The sequence below is a fragment of the Mustela nigripes genome, chromosome 4 (genome assembly GCF_022355385.1).
Source record: "Mustela nigripes isolate SB6536 chromosome 4, MUSNIG.SB6536, whole genome shotgun sequence".
NCBI lineage: Eukaryota > Metazoa > Chordata > Mammalia > Carnivora > Mustelidae > Mustela > Mustela nigripes.
Genome location: NC_081560.1, coordinates 90022476 through 90040262, shown reverse-complemented (window position 1 = coordinate 90040262; position 17787 = coordinate 90022476). Strand labels below are relative to the sequence as shown.

The 17787-nt window shown below is 44.9% G+C and overlaps 1 protein-coding gene across 1 annotated transcript in view; it reads left to right on the top strand.

Annotated features, from left to right (window-relative positions):
* LAMB4 (laminin subunit beta 4) overlaps nt 1-17787 on the top strand; it is a 90529-nt gene that overhangs the window by 16767 nt on the left and 55975 nt on the right. Inside the window, exons 10-14 of the mRNA XM_059397049.1 lie at nt 962-1150; nt 6714-6893; nt 9242-9351; nt 11397-11476; nt 12041-12191. Of these exons, the coding sequence (XP_059253032.1) occupies nt 962-1150; nt 6714-6893; nt 9242-9351; nt 11397-11476; nt 12041-12191 (710 nt within the window). The remainder of the gene's footprint in view (nt 1-961; nt 1151-6713; nt 6894-9241; nt 9352-11396; nt 11477-12040; nt 12192-17787) is intronic.

Sequence of the window (17787 nt, the reverse complement as noted above, 5' to 3'; positions counted from 1 at the left end):
CTTGTAATGTGTTTGCTGCCTCTGAATTTTGATGAACTTCCATACAAACTTGTTACTTGGTTTCCTTTCCCAGACTGGTAGAGGTGGGGGGGTGTAAGGAAGGTGCTGGAAGGTGACATTATCCTCTCTTGATTATGTGCCATCCGGGAGAGTCACAGTGAGCCACACCCAGCAAAATGGAGCCTGAGATTTGGCTATTTACAGGGAATCCCCAGCAAGGCATACAGCACAGACTCTACCACCAAGACAAAGTCCTTTCCCGCTGGTGCTCCGGTTGAGCCCCAGATGGGATGAGAATGACCCACAGCCGCCCTTCGCGCTCTCCTGCTGCCCGCAGAGGTGGAGAAGCAGGCGGGGGCCCAACTCTGACATCTTACCTGAGGGTCCCTGGACCCGCAGAAGATGTGAAATAAAAATTCAAGTTTACAAAGCCTGAGTCAGTAAAAGTGTTCTTTACTGGAAAACAAAAAAATTGCATTCTAGGCCTTCTGGATCACCTAAATGATTGACTTTTGCTTATTTGATATTAAAAGAAAAGCAAATATTAAACGTAGGGAGCCCATTTTACAGAGAGCACCAGGAAGATCCTTTGAAGGCCCCTGTTTTCGATTGTGTGTACTGGGGATGCCCGAGTGGCTCTGCCCATTCAGGGTCTGCCTTGGGCTCAGGTCTTGATTCCAGGGTCCTGTGATGGAGCCCCCTGCCAGGCTCCCCACGCAGCAGCAGGTCTGTCTCCCTCTGTGAATTCTTTTTCTCTCACTCGCTCTCAAATAAATAAAAATCTTAAAGCAAAAACAAAAAAAAAAAAAAAAAAACCCGTGCCTACTTGGTGTGTCTCTAACAAGAGGGGAAGTGGCAGGAGATGGAGGATGGAGGGCACACGGCTGCGGTGATTGGCGCCGACGCAGTCCAGGTGTCCCCCAGACCTTGGGCAATCTCTCATAACCCCCTCCCTCCTCAGCTTGTCACTGCAACAGCCACGCCGACCGCTGTCACTTCGACATGACGGCGTATGTGAGGAGCGGCGGCCGCAGCGGGGGCGTGTGCGAAGACTGCCGCCACAACACCGAGGGGCAGCACTGTGACCGCTGCAGACCCCTCTTCTACAGGGACCCACTCAAGGCCATGTCTGATCCGTACGCCTGCATCCGTGAGTCCCCGGCCTTGGGCCCGTCTCTCCCGCGTGTGTGAGCAAAGGCTGACGGAGAGGTCTCCCTCCCAAGCCCCCCCGCTCAGTTTTACAGCATCCCCAAAGTGCCTGATTTAGGGGTCGGGGGGCTTGCAAAAGCGCCGCAGCTCTAAGAACCTTCGTTCTCAGAACAGTTTGGGCTGGATGATCCAGGTCCATGCTGGCAGCCCCGCGGCAGTGGGAAACCAGCCTGGATTGAGCCGGGAGGGGGAACATGGTTTCAAAGGATGCTGTGGACACCTGCATGTCCTGGAGGTCAGTGGGGGTCAGGGGAGTAGTTAAACCACAAGGACTCGACTTAACCCTGGCCAGCTGGCTCTACTTAGGATGATTTAACTTGGCCATGTTGCTAAAGCAACAGGCATTCTGTAGAAACTTACTTTGGATTTCGAACTTGGGTCTGTCCCCAGGCTGGCCATAAGGGGATGGCCGTCGCTCCCATGCTGTGAGGGGCGGTGGTGGGCAGCTCCCAGGCAGCACAGCTGGGCAGGAGGGAAACAACCAATAATCCACCCACAGCCATCTGTACACACACAACCATTCCGTTTTCACTTTCAGCGCAGTATTCTGTAAATTACACAAGACGTTCAAGGCTTTATTATACAACAGGCTGTGCGTTGCATGATTTTGCCCAACTGTCAGGCAGTGTAAGTGTTGTCAGCACTGCCAAGGCAGGCTAGACTCAGCTGTGATGTTTGGTAGGTTAGATGTATTAAATGTATTTTTGACTTCAGAAATTTTTGCCTTATGATGGGTTTATCAGAGCCCTGTCTTAAGTCGAGGAAGATTTGTAGTGAAATTGGCTGCAACATTAGTCTGGCCGTAGACCATTCAATTTTGCTGATAAGATGCATAAACTAACACGACCTTTCTCCTCCTCCTCCTCCCTTCCTCTTCCTTCTCCTCCTCTTCCTCCTCCTCTTCCCCCTCCTTCTTCTTTTTCTTCTCCTTCTTCTTCTCGTTCATTTACTTTAGAGAGAGAGAAAGAGGGAGCCAAAGCAGGAGAGGGAGAGAGTCTTCAGCAGCCTCCATGCTGAGTGTGGTGCCTGATGCTGGGCTCCGTCTCACGACCCTGAGATCGTGACCTGAGCTGAAACCAAGAGTCAGTGGCTTAACGGACTGAGCCGCCCAGGCACCCCACCTTGCTTCTTTTTTTTTAATCTTAAAAAATCTTTCATTTTGTCTTAAATCTCCACTTTTAAAAATGGAATATCTTATGCATATACAAATAATAGAGAATAGTATAATAAGCACCCTTATGCCCACAAGCAGCTGTGTCCAAACATACCTTACCTTTCATCTGCAAGACCTTGATGAACACACCGATGCTGCTCTGACCCCACGTGCACACCTGCCCCATTTGCTACTTTCGTGTGGATACACTCACGTATTTGGCAATTATCATTACAATGCTGGTGTTTCTATTTTTGCGTGTCCTTGTGTACAAACAATATATGTTGGCATGTCTTCAGACTTCAGGTAAATGGTATCCCGCTGTATGTATCCTTGATTATTTTGTTCAACATTATATTTTGGAGATTCATCCATATCACATAGCCCTCAGTCTCCAGTTTCAATATCTGTGTGTCGTATCTGCATAGAGCTCGCTCTTCCATAAATATGACTAAATCTATTTGGCCATTTTTCTTTTGATGTTTCAAAAAACACTCTTGTATATGTGGCCCTGTGCACATGCACAAAACCTGTCCCTAAGAGCCATACCGAGAAGGGAATTACTGGACTAGGGTATGAAATTCTTCAAGTCAGTTATATGATAACAACATTATTCCCTAAGTGGGGGTACCAGTCAACACCCACACCAGCCATATGATAACAACATTATTCCCTAAGTGGGGGTACCAGTCAACACCCACACCAGCCATGTGTGAGTATTATTGCTCTGCATCCTGGCCAGCCCTGGGTTTGTCCCACTCCAATTTTTGCTAACAAAAAGCTGTCCCATCATTATTTTCATTTAACGTCCCTGCAGGAACGAGACTAGAGCGAGACACGCCAAGCACTTAGGTCCCAAAGCTTCAGGGAGAACTCTCTGTCTCTCTCTGAGTGACGTAAACACGGGGTTGACACGTGCCATTTGCACTAACGTGGTAGTGAGCGCCTCGTTGAGTCGCTTGTCTCGCTCCAGTCCCAGCACTGCTGTCTGTCGAATACCGCATGGATAAGTGCTCCAACTTGATTTCCAATATCAAGAGCCAGTTCCTGGGTCTGTCAGTCTCTACTCACAGACTGACAAGGAGCTGGTTACTGTTTTGTGGATGCTGGTGGAAGACATGAAATTTCAAGGGGGAGGGCAAAGGACTTCATGACACAGCAAGCAACAAGATGCTTGTATGGGTGTGTGTTCCCCTGTCCCCAGACCCTGAGTCCCAAGGGGCCATTCAAAGGATGGCAGGTGGATCCACATACCTAATGAGTTTATGCCCCAGCCAAGGAACACTAAGCTTGGGGGATTCATGGCTTTTATCGCAAGGGGAAGCATGCCTGTCCTTTGTCCAAGGGAAGAAGTTACCTCATCCCTCAAGGTAGCTTGCTGAAAACACAACCTTGAGAAATGGCCCAGGGGGAAGAGCAGTCAGCACCTCACATTGTTGGCACACTCAGCAAAAAATGTTCGTATGTCCAGGGCCCAGGGAAGGTCGCCTCTCCCAAGACCCAGAAATCCTCTCTCTTAGGCAGTATCATCAATATTTTGTTATTTTGGGGGGAAGGATTTGCTATAAAACCACAACTTCAGACTTTGTATCATCATGATATATAAAATGAAGTCATATACAAAAGTAATTCAAAACTACCTGAATATATACAACACCCTAGATTTCAGGCTTTAAATCCTCACAGTGTAGGAAAAGCATAAATGAAGGTTTTGTTCAGATTACTTAGTGGAGAAGTTGGGGGATGGGGTACCTGGGTGATGGACATTAAGGAGGGCATGTGATGTGATGAGCAGTGGGTGTTACAGAAGACTGATGAATCACAAGCTATACCCCTGAAACCAATAATATAGTATATGTTAATTAATTGAATTTAAATTTTAAAATGATGACTTAGTAGGTACCTGACTGCATAACATTTCCCTTACGTGACCTGTTTAAAATTGATACAAAGACGTGAATTCTTAGAAAAAATTTCTTTAAATGTCCTACATTTTTTTTACCAAAACCTGCAATTCACTCCCCACTGTCTTACACACGTGCGTGCATGCATCCCCCTCCACACGTATTTTATTGTTTTAAACCCTATTCATTTGTAAAAGAAGAAGAAATTGCTATCTTAGGTGGAATCAGGGGAAAATATAATGTTTTGAAACAGATAATCTAGGGACCTGGAAAGAGATTAGAAGTAACTAAGCCAGAGAGTCACATTCACCAAAGCCTTGATCCTTAAAAACCACTTCGTGTTGGGACGCTTGGGGGCTCAGTGGGTTAAGCGTCTGCCTTCAGCTCAGGTCATGATCCCAGGGTCCTGAATTCAAACCCCCCACCCCAGGTCAGGCTCTCTGCTCAGCGGGGAGTCTGCTTCTCCTTCTGCCCCTCCCCCTGCTTGTGCTCTCTCTCAGTTGCTCTTGCTCACTCTCAAATAAATAAATTCTTAAAAAAAAAAAAAACTTAGAATTAATGATGTCGCTTCTGAAGGAAACTAAGAAAACTAGTACCCAGATATGAGATTAAGAAGTAGTTCTTTATAAACAAGGAGGTTTTTTTTTTTAAAAGAAAGACAAATGAGGAGCTTATAAAAACCGCCTTCATGAGACCCCCCACTTTCCCTAAGTACATGTTTATGTGTGGGGGAGTATGAGTATACAAATGGCATTTATTAAGACTGACCAGCATTCTCATATAAATTTTCTCCAAATTGTCCTTGTTTGAGCCTAAATATTTATATGATCAGACTCTAGGCCTAAGATTGGCTAAATTTAAGTCTTCTGTGATTAAAACACAGTCAAATGTGATACAGGAAAAAACACAAAGATTTGGTCGATTCAACCACTGACGATGTGAGTTTGCTGGAGTTAAGCTGTATGATGCCGAGAAATTTTACTGGACTTCTATCCTAAAGGACATGACACAGGGTTATTTCTGTGTAAAGTTACTACCTCCTCACCCACATCCTTTCCCCAAAGGATACTTCTGTACCTAATTACATTATATTCTGGAGCTCAATACTGACCCTTTGGAGTGGCTCCCATGTAAAGCTGACCTCTTTCCTTTGGGCTACTTCTAAAATGTATCCGGCTTATCCCTTCCTTTCTAGAAGCAAATGTATTTAATTAAAAGAAAATTCTGGTTTTCCCAAACTAAACAGAACTGAATGCTGTTTTTCCATAATAAGATTTTATTACCAGCCACCATCCAAAAACAGTTGAAAATTGAAAGAGTCTGTCAGGCAATGACATGTTCCAGCCTCTCCTGGACGCTACCCCTAAAAATGAGGGGCCACTGCTCTACTGGGCAGCTCTAACTGCCAGAGAGCTCTTCCTTATACTAAAGTCAAACTCTGCCTTTTATTACTTCCCTCTGGAATTATTCATACTCTCAGTATCCCTTTTCATAGCATACTCCCTCCTGTAGTCTTTCAGGTTCCTGCTGAACAGAAAAGAGGGTAGGGGTGGGGTGGTTCTTTTGTTTGCTCCTTGGCTGTAGGTGACTATCTCATTTTGCAGAATCTCTTCATCCTAGCTTCTGCCCTGCCAGCAGATTTCCAAAAAGAAAACAGTGATATAAACCCTTCTTGTTATTCTCGCCCTTTCTTTCTTGAAGGTGCTCCCAAAAGGATGAATTAAAGAGAATGAGAGCATTTATCTTTATTATTCGGTGATGGGGAAGGACAGACTTACTTTCTTAGCCAGATTTCAGAGATTGGGTAGACAGTTTATGTAATGTTTTTTCTCTTACTTCTCACAACCCTGGATGATATATATGCGTGTCTGTGTATCTGTATTTGCATATTTGTGTATATAGATCTATATTTGTGTATTACATTATAGCGTCCCATGCTTACTTGCCTCTGGACTTCATGCTCACCGTTGGAGTCTTATTGTCTTCTTTTAATCTTTCTTTCATTGAGGTGAAACTGACATGATATAAAATTAACCATTTTAAAATGTACAACAGGGCACAAAGTTTTATGATCATCATCTCTAGCTAGCTCCAAAACCTTTACATCACCCCCCAAAGTAATCAATGTACTCTTCACATCCAGTTTTCATAATATCAGTCTTCCTCTGATCCTCTTACTTGAGAATCACTTAAAAGCTGTTAAAAAAATTATATATATATATATATATATATATATATATATACACACACATTTGTTCAGCATTTTCCAAAGCCTGAAATCTGGGAGACATATCTGAATAGCCCTCACCCACTAGTCTAGTTGTTTAAACATATTTAATTATTTAAACAAAATAAAATAGTTGTAACATGAGTAAAATGCTATGTTTATATCTCAGGTTTCCCACAATTTGCAATTAACTAAGAGACTGCTGTGTCTGTGTCCCCAGCCTGTGAATGTGACCCGGACGGGACCTTATCGGGTGGCATGTGTGTGAGTCAGTCTGATCCTGTTTTGGGGACTGTGGCCGGCCAGTGCTTGTGCAAAGAGAACGTGGAAGGAGCCAAGTGTGACCGGTGCAAGCCCAACCACCACGGGCTGAACGCGACCGACCCAATGGGCTGTCAGCGTAAGTCAGCAGCGACAGTCTAACAGCCGGATGCGTTTTAAAACTTGGGGCTGTCTCTGTCAACCCTAAAATTTGGTCATTGTAAACACTGAAGGTATTGCCTGCCTCTGGGTTTTCTAAAGCGATGCAACCTCCGCCCCCCCCCCCCCCCTCCCCACCACACCCAAAAATACCCTCCCACAGATTTTGGTAGATTGATTTTTCTCTTGGTGGTGAGCTGAGGTTATCATAAGGGACCAGCAGGGGGCGCTCACATTACCCCACTGGGGCCAAACGTGGGAAAATGCCAAGAAATTCAGAGCCAAGTTGTGAGACCTTTAGAAAAATGGTCTGACTTGGACTCTCTTATACAGATTCATTAAATTACATTATACATTTGTGCATATATTGATAACTTCTTAAGCAATCTTCAAGTGGTGGTTTCTTTTCTTTTTCCTTTTTTTTAAATTACTTCTCTCCTTTCGTCTCATACCCCTCCTGGACTTGGTCCTTTATACTCTGGCAAAGAAAAAAAGAGCTAAGAGAGAGGTTGCAGGGAAACAAGAAGAACCTCAGAGTTTTCTGGGGCCAAATGGAAGACCCTTGGCCCTAGGATCACAGAAATTTAGAGCTGCCTGAGGTCTCCTAAAACTGCAGATTCCCCCGGGAATCCTGGGGAAATAATTTCCCTTTGGTCACAGCATCATGTTCTGTATTTTTGCCCATTTGAGGAACTGTAGATTATTTACATGTTTAGAGAGCAACATGCAGAAACCTACCTTCTGGAGTTGAATGGCAACATTAAATTCCAAGAGAGTGAATTGTATAGTCAAGCCAATTCCCATCACACCTGAGTGTTTCCCTGGTTCAAAATTGACCTGATGCCCTCCCAGAATAGGACAAATATTGTGTGCTTTTTTTTTTTCTTTTGTAACAGCTTCAGTGAGCTATAATTCACATACCATACAATCCACTCTTTGAAGTACAATTCGTGATTTCTAGCTTATTCAGAGTTGTATAGCTACCACCAGAGTCAATTTCAGAACATTTGCATTACCGCCGAAAGAAACCCTATACGCTACATCTGGCTATCTACCCAAAAGCTTGGAGAGATGTGTGCGCTTATGTTCTTAGCAGCATTGTTCACAATAGCCAAAAAGTAGACACGATCCAAGTGTCCATCCGTGGATGAGTGGGCAAACATAGTGTGGCATATACGTACAACAGAATATTCATGAGCCTTTAAAAGGGAGTCTGATACGTGCAGCAGCATGGATGAACCTTGGGGAGGTTAGGCTCAGTGAAATAAACCAGTCCCAAAAGGTCAGCTACTGTATGATCAGTCCACTTGCACGAGGTACCTAGGGCAGCTAAGTCCATGGAAACACAAAGTAGTGGTTGCCAAGGGCTTGGGGGAGGGAAGAAGGGGTGGAGATGGTATTTCATGGGCATTGAGTTCTGGAGATCGGATGCACAACAGTGTGGGTGTATTTAAAAATTTTAGATGAAATGTATTTTGCCATAAGAAAAAAAAAAGAAGCCCCTTGACTAACTACCACCCCCCTCCTCCTTTCCCCCAGCCCTGGGCAACCTGTCTCTGTAGATTTGCCCAGTGTGGGCATTTCATTTCGTGCAAATGAAATGATCCAATATGCGGTCCTTTGTGGCCAGCTTCTTTCACTTAGCATCATGTTTTCAAGGTTCGTCCACGTTGCAGTGTGTGTCCATGTTTCATTCCTTTTTATGGCGGAGCAATATTCCGTTGTGTGGAGAGTCCACATATGACCTATTCATTCAGCATCATCCGATGGACATTTGGGTTGTTTCCACAAACAGTGGTTTTTTCCTGCAGCAGAAATGTATATCTTGCTCTGGTAGCAAATTTCTTAGCCTTTACAACATAGGCAGGACTCAAGGATGCCTCTGTGTGGCAGAGACAGAGGAGAGAGACAATTAAAAGAGAAGGTAACTAGGCAGTAAGAAGAGAGGGAAGAGAAAGACATTAGATGCAACAGCCACAGAAGGAGCCACGGTAACGACCAGGACCCTCAGAAACCCTTGTCTGCCTCAAGCAATCTGACCCCACCCCCAGCATCACTAGGGTTACTGTGCCACCTGGCCCTGCTCGCACAACTTCTTTTCCTTTGTCTCCTAAGTATCGTCCTGCAAAACCGCACGGGGTTCTCTGCAAGCATCTGGCCCTGGCTTTCCTATGTGGGGGTGCACGCACCACAGTGATCGTGCAACAAGACGATACACTAGGCAGGCTGGCTGTTCTCTTCTTGGGGCCATGCACTGGGCTCACTGTGAGCTCTTCAGGACAAGAATGGGGTCACAAAAACGAGAATAATTGTTTGCCATGCTTTCAGCCTGTGACTGTAACCCCTTTGGGAGTCTTCCCCTCTCAGCCTGCGATGTGGACACGGGGCAGTGCTTATGCCAGACGTTTGCCACAGGACCACACTGTGAAGAATGCACTGTATGTATTTGCCTAGGATTTCCCTTGTATGTTTCCCTTGTATGTTCCCTTGTATGTATGGGATTTCTACTGCCATTGCCCAGAAGAGACCTGGTCTTGTTAATTGCTTTCTTTGTCCTGATGTATTTCAGACTTCCCTGGGAAGAGTTGTTTAAGCTACAGAAACCAGCAAATAGTAGAGTTTTCTATAATTCTTCCCGAGAGAGCCAGTTGTTAAACACTCACCGGTACACCAACTTTTACCACCCAGGCACCGATGCTAGAAGTGTTATGCGCTGTTCTTCTGAAAGCGCCAAGCAGGATAGATTGTGACAATTGATCTGCTCCCTTCTCTCGGCCCGCCAGATCATGGAGCCTTTTCTTCTGTCTCTCACATACAGTTCCCTTTACCACCCCTACCCACTCCTTGCCTAAAAATATTTTGGACAAGCTCGTTTCAAAAAAAATAAAAACCCCAAACCACAGGTTTACATGGGCTGGAGATTCCTGTGGGAAACAAACTCCTGGATTTTTCACAGACTCCTCTAAACATATGAGCACATATGTCTAAAGTTAGTAAAAGAAAACCTTTTTTTACGCCATAAGAAATGTGTCATGCAGTTAGGGAGTTCAAATCCAACTCGTCCCTTTGTTCTTCAATCTTGGCAGCCCACCATGACATTTTAGAAAGAAAAAAAAGTTTAACCTAATAAAAGAACAGTGACCTTGATGTGTCTGAAGAAATGCAGCTGATAAATAAGAAACATATGCCTATTACAACATAGTTTTGTGCTAATATTTTAAGTCATTTTACTGAAAACCTAGGAGGATGGGGCATAGGAGGTGGGGAAAGAAATCCAGGAAGCACGTGCAAAGCAGGAACTCTCTAAGACAGGGCAGGTGACCTAGAAATTATGAACCAAGGTGGGCCAGGCCAACTGCGTGGCCATGTGGGGACAAGACAGAGAAGGAAACAGGAAAATAACTGGGCAGGTCCACCCCACGGAGGCTTATCCATGGTGGCTGAGCCCACGCCTCCAGCAGGGGCCCCCTTCCTCCTGTGTCCGGTGGTGCCCAGGCCCCCTGACCTGCGCCAGGCTCCCTCTCCCCTCACCTGCTCCCCATCCCCTGCTCCCCATCTCCCACGCCAGCATGCCTGGACCGGGGGAGTTTTCACAACCACATCCTGAGTAAGGCCGGTCATGGCACGTTGTTTTTGCCTGAACTGACGTTTAGTTTTGGCAAAAATATCAAGAGTCCTGTCCTGTGTTTTGTAACAAGTTATGTCAACTTCTAATGTTTAAAATAAATCCTTTTTTTAGTAAAATCAGGCATAAAATTGTACCAAGCTAATGAAAAAAAAAAGGTATATCGATACTACCTGTTATTAAGAACTTAATTTTTTCTGAGCACGTTAACTGGAGATCTGAGGGGGAAGTTTGTGTTTTTTTTATTTGAGCATTTAATAGTAAATGTTATCAGATTTAAGAACTGGTTGTTTGTATCTCACCAGCTGCTTATATTTAATAAAGGTCAAGTTGTTGCAATGATGAAAAAAAGTCTCGAACAGAGCTGACTCTCTCACATAAAGTTTACTGTGCCAAAATGACTTATTTATAAACAAGTGAGCCTACTGAACTATGATATTCAACTAAGATCTCAAAAGCAGCTTGATTGAATTTTTTTTTATCCCCAAACATTTTGGGGCTGTAGAAGCAAAAATCCCCAATGATTCTGTGGTAAGGGAACCTATTGGTTTTACAAAAGCAGTTGTGAATCAGCTAAAGCCCTTCTCCCCAGACTGGTCTGAAATTGGTACTGCTAGAAGACCCCATGGTTTCCACCACATCTGAGCTCGGAGTCATCTGCAGACAACCCACCTGTCCCCCTCCTTTTGAGTCCCAGAAATGAAAGATACGTGTCCTCCAAGATCATTACCAAGTGTGCAGGCAAGAGAGGCTGGGTGATTGTCCAGGCCGTGTGGCTGTTTGACGTGAGTCAACAGTCTTGGACTGGTTTTAATATTACACTTCAGATAGAATCGGCTGAGCATTTCCTCCTTGTAGGCTGGATACTGGGGACTGGAAGATGACCTCCACGGCTGTTCTCCCTGCGACTGCGACATTGGAGGTGCTTATTCCAACGTGTAAGTCAAATGAACGGCAGTGTTCTGTGCCTACAGTCCTCGCTCACATTTCCACGTAAAAGCATCTTTTATCCCACTTTGCTCATAGTCATCAGGGATGGACTTTATTCCTTGACAAGCAGAGGGCGTTTAAAGGCGATGATCCTGAAGCATGTGCTACAGCCCAGTTGATTTATTTTGCTTGAAATATTCCTAAGGAAGAGGGAAACAGTTGTACCCCTGGGTATCCCAGGGGGTAGAAGGATGGATGCCTTGTGCGACTTGACCTGCCTAAAACACCAACTTTTTGCCACCCTGTAAAGAGAGGTCCTACACTCCTTTTTGCAGTCTTTAGCGCAGAATCAGAGGAAAGAAGTGCTACTTGGGTTTTGTGGATCTGGATTGGCTTTTCAAGACCAGACACATGGACTCCATGGCCTCCTAACTTCCTCGTCAAGATGGATTGATCGATTCAAAGAGTGGGTCCAAATTCAGAGGGCTTTGAGCTCAGCACCCCCTGCCTTCATTTTATACCTGCCCGCTCCCCCCGCAACATTTGTGCCTGATGGATTTGGTCTTCCCCAGGTGCTCCCCCAAGGATGGACAGTGTGAATGCCGCCCACACGTCACTGGCCGCCGCTGCACGGAACCGGCCCCCGGCTACTTCTTTGCTCCTTTGAATTTCTATCTCTATGAGGCAGAGGAGGCCACCCCACTGGAAGGACGTGCGCCTCTGGTTCGTATTTCATCTAGTCTCCTTACAGATTTGATCTGATGGTGTGTCAGTCCATATATCAAACACACCCTTGAGAACAAGGGTATGGTCGAAAAGAATGGTTTTGCCCATCGGAGTAGATGCAGATCGGAGTAGAGTTGAATTTATCACAGAACTGAAGATTATAGAAATTCTTGAGGGCAGAGTCTGCATTTTATTTAATCTCCGTAGTCCAGTTCTAGTACAGAGCCTGGCATGTAAGTGGGAATTGGATTAAGCTGTGATTTCAATTTTGCTCTTTTGATGTGCCCATCAGATAGGACATGTTTATTGAGCATCTACTTGTCTGCCTTGCCCATGGCACTATAGACCATGAGCAGGAAGGATGGAAGTGCATCGCATTCACCACCATTGCCCTAGTGCCGACCACAGTTCCTGACCCATGGTAGGAACATCACAGACTCTGGAATGAATGAATGAGTAAGGTGCCTAACAGACGAGGATGCTGTGTTCTCTGCTCTCCTGAAGCCAGTCTCAGCTTAGCAGTTCTCGCTGAAGGCAGCCATGTTCACTGGAGTGTGTGATTGCAAATGTCCCTTGACACGCTACCTCGTTTCCTACAAGTCCCAGGCCTGTGGGGTCTTTTTCCTAAACATACTTTTCTAAAAGTCTCATTAGAGGAGCTGACACACACATATGTGGAATGATTAGAGAAAATACCAGTTAGACTCCTGTGACATTCCCAAGCACGTGACACCAGCCACAGGCAGGCAGGAATGTGACAAGGGAAAAGGTAATGTGAGGTGAAGGTCTCAAGGAGAGAAAGCATGTGAAGGTCGGTTTGGAAGAGGGGATTTGGAGGGAAACGGGAACTCATCCAGGTTCCAGCGATGAAGCCATTTCTTGCGATCTCTTCTTTATCTGGACACTGTTGGTGGGAGGGATGAAAATGCCCCTTAGGAGGCTTGGAATATTCCCTTTTACTGACTGGAATTGGGGTAGGGGACAGGAGGCTTTTACTGTCCCTACTTAGACTTACAGCTGTGGTGGGGGGAATAAAGCGAAACAATTCTATGTCCGCATTCTTCGCAGGTTTTTAATTTTGTCTTTATGATGGTGACTGGAAAAAAAAAAAAACCTTTGGGAAAGGAATATTGGTATTTATAGTTAGGTTGTAACTATTGTAAAGTAATAGAAAATATGTATTAGTCCCTACCCCTGATACTTGGTACAGAGCTCCGAACACCCATGTAATTTCTTGAGTGACAGGAGCGCTAGAATACCTTTTGTTCTAATATTTGGTCTTTGACCAAAATATTAGAAGGCTCCTGATGAAGGGTTCCTAAATCCTTTGGAATTTCCTGGATGATAGGAGTGTCCTTTGTTCCAATCAGGTGACTTGATGGGCTTCTGGATAGGGGTTGGCCACCAGAGAAGAACCAGCCACGATTAGGAGCTGGGAATCTTCAGCCCCACCCCTCACCCATTCTCTGGGAAGGGGAGAGGGACTAGAGATGGAGTTAATGATTGATCATGCCTATGTGATAAAGCTTCCATAAAAATCTCCAAAGTATTGTGTTCAGAGGTGTCCTGGTTGGTGAGCACATCCATGTGCCAGGGGGCTGGTGCACCCCGACTCCAGAGCCCAAAGCGCCTGCTTCCAGAACCTCCCAGTCCGGTCCTTGCTCTGTGTATCTCTTCCTCTGGCTGTTTATCTGTATCCTTTATAGGATCCTTTATTGTATGATAAACTGTGAAACCTAAGTGTTCCCCTGAGTTTTGTCAGCGACTCTAGCAAATTATCAAGCTCTTGCAGCTGGGGGGGTGGGGTGTCATGGGAATCCCACTTTATAGCTGGTTGGTCAGAAGTCCCAGGAACAACCTGGCTTTTCTGCTGGCTTCTGAAGGAGGGTGGGGCAGTCTAGTGGGACGGAGACCTTAACCTGTGGCATCTGACGCTGAATCCAGGGAGATGGTGTCAGGACTGAAAGAAATTATAGGACACCCACCTGGGGTCAGAGACTTGGTGGGTGTGGGAATAAACCCACACATCGGTGTCAGAAGCATTGTGAACGTGGTAACTAACAGTGAAACAATAGAAGGGACACACGGTGGTATCTTTCCCACACTACTATAAATACAATCGTTCCCATTGTTTCAGATAAGAAAACACAAAGCAGATGTAATTATCTAGTGTAGACGGACTGATACTGACCATTCATTCCCTGTGCACCATGTGGCGGGTGCCAGCAATCCATTAAATAGGATCATAACCTGTGAGGATGTAGCTCTGAACTGAGACTAGCATTTGATGTGAAGACTTGCTCCTCTCTCCATGGCTTTAAGGAAATTAAAAAAAAAAATCAAGGCTATAAAACAGGCTTAAAGAGCCAGAAAGATTGCTTGAAGAGTTAGAAAGTCAACGGAAGACAACGGAAAGTAAATTCATGGTGGAACTGATGTTAAGTGTTTAAAAAATAGCATCATGAATAATTTCCTTTTCACTGAAAACATGATCGATAATTGTGGCAGAAAGGATTTAAGTTAGATAGGAATTATTTGTGCACTCATATAACAATTACACATTGTGTGCTTACTATGCCTTTGCTGTTGTGACTAAGAAAGCTTCCATGGGCCCCTGGCTGGCTCCGTTGGTAGAGCATGCAACTCTTGAGTAGGAGTAGAGTTCACTTTAAAAAAGTAAAAAAAGTTTACTTTAAAAAATTTTTTTAAAAAAACCCACAAATTGGGGTGCCTGGGTGGCTCAGTGGGTTAAAAGGGGTTAAAAAAGTGGGTTAAAGCCTCTGCCTTCAGCTCAGGTCATGATCCCAGGGTCCTGGGTTCAAGCCCTGCATTGGGCTCTCTGCTCAGTGGGGAGCCTGCTTCCTCCTCTCTCTCTGCCTTTCTCACTGCCTACTTGTGATCTCTGTCTGTCAAATGAATAAATAAAATCTCAAAAAACAAACAAAACAAAAAAACCCACAATTTTCCATTTCGTTAGTACCTTGCACTTTGAGCTTCACATGCATTATCTAATTTAATTTTCCAAACAACCTAAGCGTGGGCATCTTTAATTTCCAGGCAGCTTCTCATATGATGAGGAGAGTGTTGCTTCGTGCAATGTGTTACAATTTCAGAGTGAGTGATCTTTTATGAGCAGGTCTAATGCACAGGTAGAATAATATGGGCTGAGACTTGAGAACAAGAAATGTTTCAGCTGGTGGCCTTGGTGAAAAGTTGTAAGTAATGACTCACAGGAGAGACAGGGCAGGGGCGTTCATGGAACAGGAAGTTTGTACAGGGAAGAAGTATTGGAAAAGAACATTAGATTCTCTTATTAGAGAAACTGTATTTTATTCTCTGGGCAATGAGAACTCACTGAAGCTTTCTGAGCAAGGGACTGCCCTGAGGAAGACTGTCCTCAGTTTTCCTGTCAGTGCCATCTCCTACAAGTGGGGCCCGGGATGGAGGGAGGGTGGACTGCAGTAGTCCAACAGGAAGAGGGAAGGGTTAATAGGTAGCAGAGAGAAGAGAAAGGATGATGGACACATGAAAGGGTGTGACTCCAAGTCCACAACTTACAAATAGTTGTTTAAACACTCTGGGGAACTAAAAATGATGATTAACTTTCTTGTTGGGTCTTCAAACAGTATGTGTATGTGTATGTGTGTGTGTGTATCTGAACTTATCCAGGCTGCTGTAACAAAATCACCATAGACTGGGTGGCTTATAAACAACATAAATTTACTTCTCCCAGTCCTAGAAGCTGGGAAGTCCAAGAGCAGAGCTCCAGCAGATTTGTGTCTGGCAAGAGCCCGCTTCCTAGTTCTTTTTCCGCTGAGTCTTTGCACAGTAGAAGGCACAAAGGAGTTCTCTGGGGTTCCTTTCATAAGGGAACTAATCCTCTTCATGAGGATATGCTCTCATGACCCAAGCACCTTAAATACCATTGCCTTGGGGAATAGGCTTCTATATATGGATGCTGCAGGGACACAAATATTCAGTTGATGGCAACATCCTTGCAACTCAACCAACAAGGTTGGCATGACCTGTGAGTTCACTGCATTTGGAGAAGCTTAAGCCTTACCCCACACCTACTCAATCATATCTTTGTGTTAACAGAGAACTAGGTGATTCATAGACAGTTTGGGAAACACTGGTCTGTTTTCTTATAGAAATGATTTGTGGTCACAAAAAGTTAATATTGATTGAATTTAACATAGTATAAAATTTAATACAGTATAATATAAGGCTAATTCTATAATATACCGTCTGTATGAAATTAATAAAATAGTCTCAAATTTTGTGTTACGTGATGAACTCAATTGGTGAGGGGAAAACAAAACAAAACAAAACAAAAAACAACAAAGATGAGGACAAATTGACATAATCCAGTGTAGCCTGTCCAAGGGTCCTCATCACAGAGTTCAGGCAGCTGGTCAGAGTGTGGCTGAGAATCAGAGCAGTCAACACTGGAGTAAGAGTGTTCCGGAAGCAGGCCACAGCTGAGCCTAGGACTGCACGCTCGAGACAACCAACCTGGGAACCTGTGAAATTAAAAATCTTGGTAGTAACACCAGCAACAAAACATCAGCCAAGGAAACACGCATGTCCAGAGCCCAGCAACAATCTGGAACGGAGCCACTGGAGATTCTGACTGGTGTCACCCTGAGGACATGTAGCAAAGAGAAGGCCGCGAGGCCAGGGTCTTAAGGAACCCCAGAGCGGGATGAATGTTGTTCCGCTGCTTCAGTTTGGCTGTGGGGATTTGGCTCTCCGGCTCGAACCTCTCATGGGAACCCAAAAGGCCAAATCCCACAAACTGTGAGAACTGCCAGGAATGGGTCTAGGGAGTGGCCAGAGAGACAATAAGCTAATGAGTCTGAGTCTGGCCGCCAGGCCTGTTGTGGACTTTCTACAACTTTCTTCCTGAGATTTCACATTAAGACAGCATTTGTGCTTTTTTTTTTTTCACACCGTAGAACTAATAGATAAGAATAAACGTTTCCCCAGTCTTGAATGTCAATGGGACACAGCATCCTTTAAAAAGAAAACCCAACACGTGCTCATCAGACGACCAAAAATTTCCCATGTTCGCAGAGGAACAGAAAAGTATCAACTGCCTGAAACTATGAAATGAGAATCAGGATTACCTTCAGGCTATCGGTTAATCGGAAACTCTCACCCTGCAGTATAACAGGAACTTTTGCCAGTTGCTTACCCTGTCGTTTCTTTTCTTGTTAAGGTATCGGCAACAGTGCTGCCTACATGTGATGTGTATTTCCAGCAACAAGGGAGCGATTTCACAGTTGACAAGGGCCGTATAATACTGAAGAGCAATCAGAAGCAGAGTGTGCCTGCTGACGAGCGGAGTGAGGTAATCCACTTCTTCATGGCTGTTGTCTGTCCTGCTGTTGAGCGAACAAGGAACTGTGCTCAGAACCAGGTGGGGCCCGGCTAAGTGCTCAGGCCTCGTGAGCTCCTCGTATCCTCCAGGAGGGGATGGACGAAAGGAGGAACCCAGCTCAAAGTAATTAGAGCCTCTGGGCCACACTTCAGTAGCTTTATTTCTTTCAAGACAGAAGTTTCTGGAAAGCTGGATTCTGGAGTCAGAGAG